Source organism: Rutilus rutilus (assembly GCF_951802725.1).
Source record: "Rutilus rutilus genome assembly, chromosome: 14".
NCBI classification, from domain to species: Eukaryota; Metazoa; Chordata; class Actinopteri; order Cypriniformes; family Leuciscidae; genus Rutilus; species Rutilus rutilus.
Genome location: NC_140219.1, coordinates 2,833,896 through 2,842,500, shown reverse-complemented (window position 1 = coordinate 2,842,500; position 8,605 = coordinate 2,833,896). Strand labels below are relative to the sequence as shown.

The 8,605-nt window shown below is 40.1% G+C and overlaps 1 protein-coding gene across 1 annotated transcript in view; it reads right to left on the bottom strand.

The window, feature by feature from the left end:
* LOC311303225 (Golgi-associated plant pathogenesis-related protein 1) overlaps positions 1 to 1,158 on the bottom strand; it is a 4,450-nt gene extending 3,292 nt beyond the window's left edge. The window contains exons 1-2 of the mRNA XM_084429560.1: positions 1,024 to 1,158; positions 875 to 903 (exon numbers count right to left, since the gene is read on the bottom strand). Coding sequence (XP_084285686.1) covers positions 875 to 881 — 7 coding nt within the window. The 5' untranslated portion in view covers positions 882 to 903; positions 1,024 to 1,158. The remainder of the gene's footprint in view (positions 1 to 874; positions 904 to 1,023) is intronic.
* Between the last annotated feature and the right edge of the window lie 7,447 nt (positions 1,159 to 8,605).

Below are 8,605 nucleotides of genomic sequence, written 5' to 3'. Positions count from 1 at the left end.
TACAATCTGTATTGTGAACAGCGCTATACAAATATACTTGACTTGACTTGACAGACAGACAGGTAGATAGATAGATAGATAGATAGATAGATAGATAGATAGATAGAGATAGATAGATAGATAGATAGATAGATAGATAGATAGATAGATAGATAGATAGATAGACAGGTAGATAGATAGACAGGTAGATAGATAGACAGACAGATAGACAGACAGACAGATAGATAGACAGACAGATAGATAGATAGATAGATAGATAGACAGACAGACAGACAGACAGATAGATAGAATAAAATTAATTTTTCAAAATTAAAATCATATTTTTTAACCTAGAAGTAAGCGATGTGGAAATGCGAGACTTCCAATACATTCACTGATACTGTAGGTTAATAACTATTAGGAACTGTTACTGTAGGAATAACGAGTGCTGTAACCTGCATAGCTATTTGTACTTCTAAAAATCAAAAGTTCTTTATTGGCATCGATCGATGGTTCCATGAAGAACCTATAACATCCATGGAAGATTTCCAGGTTCTTTAGATTATTTAAATGTTCTTCACACAAAGACAAAAAAAAAAACCAACATAAATAAATACATCAATCTTTTAAGATCTGATCACTGAAAGGTTCTTTGGGGAACCAAAATTGGTTCTTCTATGACATCACTATGAAAAAAAAAAACTCTTTTGGAACCTTTATTTTTAAACCATAATTATGAGAATAAATAAATAATAAGATAACAAATTGCCAGTTTGCAATATCAGGCATCATAACTAGTTGATAGCTGTTTTTCTTATAACTTTAGTCCTTCAGTGTAAAGTTAAAGTCCTGGCTATAATTAATACAGAAATACACATGAAGACCGTTCACCAACCTGCCATGGCTGCCGAAGTATACAGTAAGCTGTAAAAAACAGAGATAATTGTTGTTGTAAATATTTATTTTTAAAGATTCATCTATGATAATGAAATATTGTAAAATGTCCAAATAGATGTTTGTGTCTGTATGATCTGTGGCTCATACCTTCTGTTCTCCTGGAGTTGTCAGGTTGTCCTCTCGCTCTGCCTTCAGCACAGGTTGACGTTTGTATATATACTTCATCTCCTCCTCCTCCTCTTCCTCCAAATACTTTCATCCCTTTATTTTAACCTGCCTGTCAAACCATCTCTTTATCTTTTAACCTGAGGGGGAGGGGGGGGGGGGTGCATGTGGGTTGATTCCGCAGAAATGTCAAAGAATCAAGCAAGGATACATTTTAATGTATGTGGGCATGGCATAGTGAAAATATCAGATTAAACATAATTGAGAGATAACTGATGTTGTGCGGTAAAAAGAGAGGATAAAAGTGCAGTGCAAAAGTTTCATTCCAAAATCTAAAGAAAACTAAATAAATTTGTAGCAAAATAATATAAACATAATTAATATTTTTTGTGAAAGCATTTTTCATCAGTTTCTAAGCTATTTTTATTTGGTTATTTTTAAAGCTTGTATGCATTTGGCAGTTTTTATCTAAAGTTACTTTCAGTGTTTTCAAGGGATACATTTATTAGTTCGTCCATTCCTGGGAATCAAACCCACGACAATTTTTTAGTGCCTAGATTGCCAGTAAATGTTTTAATTATTTTACTGTAAATAATAAATAAATAAATAAGTTAGCATACATTAAAGGCAATACATTATGTATACATAATTTTTTGGTTTACAAGGTATTGATGGTGTGCTCAATTGTCATGAAACTACAATGCATAAAACCTTAATGGTCCTAAAAAGATGACATTTTCTTTCATTAAGCATAATAATGTAAGTATCATTTTATTTGATATTGGATCACATTGCAAACATTTTTCGTTCAGTCATTTATTATGGATAGATTGTTCTGTATGAAGTGGCAATGATTACCAGTTCAGACTGGTCTGAATGTTAGACGTTGTGGGTTTTGGTCCTTCGGGGAAGAAACTGCTGAAAGCTCATATAGGTTTTAAAATCACATTCCTCACAGTTAATTGCTTGTTCAAATGAATGAAAGCAGTTCTAGTCACGCTAGTGGTTTACAAGTCGCCCCAATTAACTAGTAAAACGAGCAAGAGCTCAAAAGACACCAACAAACCCCGGTGGCAGATATATCATTTCTGTTTTAAAAAATGAGACAACTTGAACTTTTAAAATAGGCTTTAAACTTGACAGAGTTCCCAGAAGGTTTAAATAAAAGGAAATATGTCATTTGAAATAAACACAAAGAGATAAAATGTACTTAAATCTTTCCATCTTACACGTTTGATATTGGAATACTGAGAAAAAAAAGTAAAAAGTAAAATATTTACTATTATGCATTCATGCAGTACTTTTATACGGACATTTTATAACTTGTATTTTTAATTTTTATATCATTCAAGTTGTTGTAGGAATTGGTTATTTTATAATAATAAGGAATTAAATGTACCTCCAAATACACTCAGACATACGCACCCACAGACACAGACTGTGTTTTCCTCGGTTCCTCTGGAGAAACCTGAGGATGTGATGTGGTTTAGAGTATATATACCTCAGAAAAAGAATGATCAAGTGTGTTCATTTTTTGATGTTCATCAATGGAGAGAAAGGATTCTCTCTAGATTCTCATTTTTTGCCTGCTGCTATTTTATAACCTGAGAAGCTCAAGATGAGAACAGGTTATTTTTATCAGATTTCTTGCGTGAACTGCTTAGATGTAAGTTACTCTTTGTACATCCATTTTCCGGGACTGCCCCAGGAATGGATTAGCTGAAGAATCATAATCTGTAACCTTTTGATTATTTGCTAACAAGTTTTTGATTATTATGTAACCAAGTATATTTCTCTTTTGTTTAAATAAACTTATATTTCATTAAAAGACAAGTATTCTTTTCGTCATACTTCAGCTGTACAAAGAAAGTTCAATAGCAATAGAGTAGGCACTTGTATATCTTCACCTGACCAGGACAACAAAGATCCAGGAAGCTTTCACTGGAGGGTAAGCATGAAAGATCTTTTGAGTCAATGATTGTTATTGTTCTATATGGTGATAAGGGACATACCTTAGATTTAACTGGTATAATAAACTAGCCAGTGTAGTAAATCTGACAGCAAAATACTACCTAAATAGGGGTTAATCAGGCAATGAGGCAATGCACATAACTATAGAACCAATTCTTAATGCGCATGTGAACACCATCAGCGTTAATCACAGGTTCGCGTTTAAAGTCTGTGTAGAGAGAATGGTGTCGTCTTAGCGGCCCCTAATTTAGTAACAAATGATCGTTGCGACGGAAGTGAATCAATCAAAACTAACTTTAGCTGGAAAATAACTTTATTAAAGAACCGCTATAAAGCCAAAACAATCTCTGTTACCTTAAATTATACGCTTATCTCTGTAAAGCTGCTTTGAAACAACCTACATTGTTAAAAGCGCTATATAAATGAAGATGACTTGACTTGACTTGACATGAGATAAATACCAGATCTCACCACATGGGGGCTTGCCCAGGCTCTATTATTATTAATTTAATAAGCAGAATCCTAGTAAAAAAATAACTATTAAAAGCAATACCCCAGTACCATTCGAACGCTCACCATTGTCTCTAGTAGTGCATGGAGGAAGATAACTAGGGTGGTTACTTCCCTTCTAACCCTAAAGCCTTCTCAGGGACGCCTGAGAATGGTTTGGATTTGGATGGTTGGCCCGAACTCTAGGCATGATTTGTCGACCGAAGATGCTTGCAGGTCCCCTACCCTCTTGATGGCCAGTGCAATCAGCAGCAAAGTCTTCAAGGAGAGAAGCTTTAAGTCTGCTGACTGCAAAGGCTCAAAGGGAGCATCCTGAAGTGCTCAAAGCACCAGGGAAAGGTCCCAAGCGGGTATGGAGGGGGGTCGAGGAGGATTTAAACGTCTCGCCCCCCTAAGGAACCTGACGACCAGGTCGTGCTTTCCAACTATTTTGCCATATATGTGGTCATGATGTGCTGAAATAGCGGCAGCATGTACTTTGAGGGTGGAGGGAGACAGCCTTCGCTCCAACCCTTGCTGCAAGAAGGAAAGCACTGACCCTATCGAACATCTTCGGGGGTCCTCTCTGCGAGCCACCATTCGACTAACAGGTTCCACTTCAAGGCGTACGCACGTCTCGTAGACGGCGCTCGCGCAGAAGTGATGGTGTTAAGTACCTCTGGGGGTAAGTCACCTAGAACCACCTCGTCCCGTCCAGGGACCAGACATGGAGTTTCCAGAGGTCCGGACGCGGGTGCCATAGGGTGCCCCGTCTCTGAGTCAGAAGATCCTTCCTCAGAGGAACGGGCCAGGGAGGGGCTGTCACGAGGAGCATGAGTTCTGGGAACCAAGTCCGGGTGGGCCAATAGGGAGCCACCAGAAAAACCTGCTCCTATTCCTCCCTGACTTTACACAGGGTCTGTGCAAGTAGGCTCACTGAGGGAAATGCATATTTGCGGAGGCCCTGGGGCCAGCTGTGTGCCAGTGCGTCCGTGCCAAGTGTTCCCTCGGTCAGGGAGTAAAACAGCTGGCAGTGGGAGGTCTCTGAGAAGGCAAACAGGTCTACCACCGTCCTTCGGATGAGACGTTAAACCGAGGTCCTGACTCTCTGTGGTCATTAAAAATCCCAAAACTTCGAAAGAGTAGGGGTGTAATCCCGGCATCCTGGCCAAATTTGCCCCTTGGCCTCTGTCCATCATGGCCTTCTAATCATCCTCATATACTGATTGGTATACGCAACGGTCGCAGTGTTGTCCGTACGGACCAGCACGTCTCTGCCCTGTAGCAGCCTCTTTAAGCGGCTCAGAGCGAAACGTACTGCTAGCAACTCGAGGCAGTTGATGTGCCAATGCAGTTGGGGGCCCGTCCACACCCCTGACCCCAGCCGGTGGCAGAGGCATCTGTAAATACCACAGCATGCCTGGACACCTGTTCCAAGGGACTCCTACCTGAAGGAACGAGGGGTCTGACCATGGACTGAAGGTCTAGCGGCACGTCGGTGTGATTGTCACCCGGTGAATGCCGTGATGCCACGACCATCTTGAGACTTGGCCGTGAAGCCAGTGCTGAAGCGGTCTCATATGGAGCAGCTTGAGCGAAGTTACCGCTGCTGCCGCTGCCATATGCCCTAGGAGCCTCTGAAAGAATTTCAGTGGGACCGCCATCCTGTTCTCTCGTGAAATAATTGATATGGCATTAGAATCATGAAGGATTGTTCGCAGGGACCCTGAAAAGAACCTAATTGTCAAAATAGAGAGAAAATGCTAATGCTAATGCCAGCTAATCAAAAGAAAAATGAAAAATTGTCAGTTGTGGACATCTTAGCTACGATAGCAAAAAATGTATTAGCTATTAAATCAAAAGGTGAGTGCATTGAATTACTGGCCAGAGCAGCAAAAAATCTTGTGAGTGAAGATAAGAGAGTTTATGTCTTTACTTGGGCTAAATGGAGCAGATTAATAAGTGATAACCAGATAGAAATCAGAAATGAAAAAAACCCAAAGAAAGAAAAAAGAACTGAAACTGTAGTGGCAATTTTTCATTAAACAATCATCAACTGCGTAAGAGACACTCTGAAATTCAAATGATCATTAAAAAGGTATTTTATTCTTGCAAGAAGGCCCAGTTGCCACACAGAAGTCATTAGTACAGTCTGTGGAACAAGTGCGACGAAGGGAGGGAGGGCAGAGGAGCCTTTATAGTACCTTCAAGGTCTTCTGCTCACAGGCCCTTATCTAAACAAGGGAAGGTTTCTCTGCTAGTGACCTAATCCTGCTGAGTTTATTCCTACAAACTCAGAAGTCCCAAATGGGACCACCTCTGATCCCAAGGGGTCAGAGGTTCCCTTTTCAGCTGTCTCCCCCTTTGTCTCACAGTGTTCACATTAATCATTATATTGAAAAATCAGGAGCACACCTAGAGTGTGAAAATTAAAATTCCCATTACAATCCCCCCTTTTTATCATTCATTGATAACTGATCAATCAAAACACATCATACTAATACTACAACTCTGATCACTCTTCTTAAACTTGCAGGAACAGAAAAAGATTAAAATGAAATAAGCTTAGGCTGTTTTGTAAGGATAGGCCCTTAATTTTATAGCAAGCAAGTAAAGGTTTATATAAGGCCGGGCTAGGTGGATAAGCACTGTTATCGCACCCCCAACACAAGGTCGGACCCTCAGTCACCTCAATATAAACAAGAAATAGTATAGATTATATTTAGAAAGAAAAACATCATTAGGAAAAGATAAAAGTAAGATAAAAGTCCCTCATTTCAAACTCTGTCCTTGTACGCCACCTCATAACACGGATGGCTACTGTTTTTAACCCTCTTTACACATTATCATCGTCCTTAGAAAGAAAGAATTTAGAAAGTAAGAAAATAAGAAATTGAAAAACACCCCCCAATTTACCACATTACTGTAGCTTCCGCTACTTCCACCGTCTGCCTAATTTTGTTCATCCTTTGGATAGACTGTCATTTTCGCCAATTGAACAGACATTCCTGCACTCGTATTCACCCATGAATAACAAAATTATCATTATAACACATACAATCATAACTCCTATACATTCAGCCTTTTCCATTAATCCACGCCCATCCACATATTTCCTAACCATTTTTTGTTAACTTTTAATTCAATCGGGCAATGGTTTTACTTAGTAAGCTCTATTTAATACCCTATTTAATAAAATCTAACCAGAAGAGTCTTATGATTTTATCCATTCTATCCAATATGGTTGTTAAAAATGAACTCTAACTTTTCCATTATAGACCGACTGTCTTTTTTGCTATGACCGTACTTCACATCATTGAATAGATTTTCTACTTTTCCTGAAAACATTTGCACCAATCAAATCATTAGATCTATATCAATACTAAGCCCTAGTTTGATTCAATCAAATAAAATCATCAAAAACCGTCACAAAACAAATTATTCTGCTAAACTTAAACCATTAGTTGGTCCACACCCTCCTCCAGGTGTGTTGATCATCTCGTTCGCCCCATGGACATTCCTTCTTCACCAGGGTGACTCTTTGCGAACCGTTGCAATGGGCTTTCCCTCGCTGGCAAGGGAGGCACGTTACTAGCACGTCCTTGATCCCTCACTGCCCTCTGCGTCTGCGCGTGGGGTTGCTGAGGTTGGTTGGTGTAGTCTAAGGTGAGAGGCGTGAACCCAGGTGTCACCCTCTCTGAACAGATCCCGACTGCACCTCCACTGGAATCAACCATTTGCTGTCTGCTGTCACCTGTGAATGCAGACCCTAGCTATTTTGTTAGTGACCGTCAGTGTTGGGAACGTTACTTTAAAAAAGTAATTAGTTATAGTTACTCACTACTTGTTCCAAAAAGTAACTGAGTTAGTAACTGAATTACTCTATAATAAAAGCAACTCGTTACCAGGGAAAGTAACTATTTGCGTTAAGCCCCTTTCACACAGAGATTCCGGAAAATACACGGATAAAGTGACCCGGGATTTGACCCGGGTTCATTTGATTTTGGTTCATTCACACTGCCAGTGATTTTCCGGAATCAGAGAGCGCGTTCACACACAACCCGTGTATGTCCCGGAAAGACACGTGACATCGATGTGACTTGTAATGTCTCAGCAGCGTCTTCAGTTTGCTTATGAGCTGCGATTTCTCTCTCGAGAAACCACGCTTGTGCATTTATTTCTCTGATTCGATCATAAAATTGCGCATTTCGTACCGTTTCACAGCTGGCGAACGATCCCGGCTTCAGCGTCATCACTACGACACGGCATTATTACGGCTTTTGTTCACACAGCGCGCGTCCCGGGACTGAACACGGCAATGTTACTAGGTCCCCAACCCGGCATCGATCCCGGCATTAAACCCGGGTCGTGTTTGCGTTCACACAGAAGGCGTTCCGGCAATTTGCCGGCAATTTCCCGGGTTCAATGCGCTGTGTGAAAGGGGCTTTACTGTAAAAAAAAAAAAAAATTGCTATATGTCAAAGAATTTGGATTTTTTTGAGCAGTTTTCACAAGTCAGTTGAAATGAGTAGAACAGACAGGTGTTTGTACATAACTTTAGATATTTATTGCACATCGACAGATACAACATTTTATATGTTTTATATAATTGGTTTATTAATTAAATTAATAAAAAGACAAAAAGACCTTGAGATATGTTTGGTAATTGTACCTGAATGAATTGAATGTTTTTATGTTTCCACTGTTCGATCGCGTCCGCGCCTCACACACACACACACACACGCACACAAATGTAAACACTTTACGACTTTTCGATCGCGCCCGCGCCTCTCTTTCTATTTCTCTCTCACACACACACACACACACATGTAAACACTTTGCAACTTTTCGATCGCGCCCGCCAACCTTTCAGTCAGGATTGCTCCTAACTCGCCATCTCTGCTGCTTCATCGAATCTCTGTTTAGCTGGTGTATGTGTGTGTGGCGCGTGTGCTGGCATGTGTGTAAAAACACTGGCTCTGATTGGCTACCATGAAACACATGACACTGCCTTAGCCAATCATAATCGCTTACCTCATTATTAACCCACCTCCTCACTAGCTGTGCGAGCCAGGGGTGCGTGCGGATTACACAGTTTATTCAA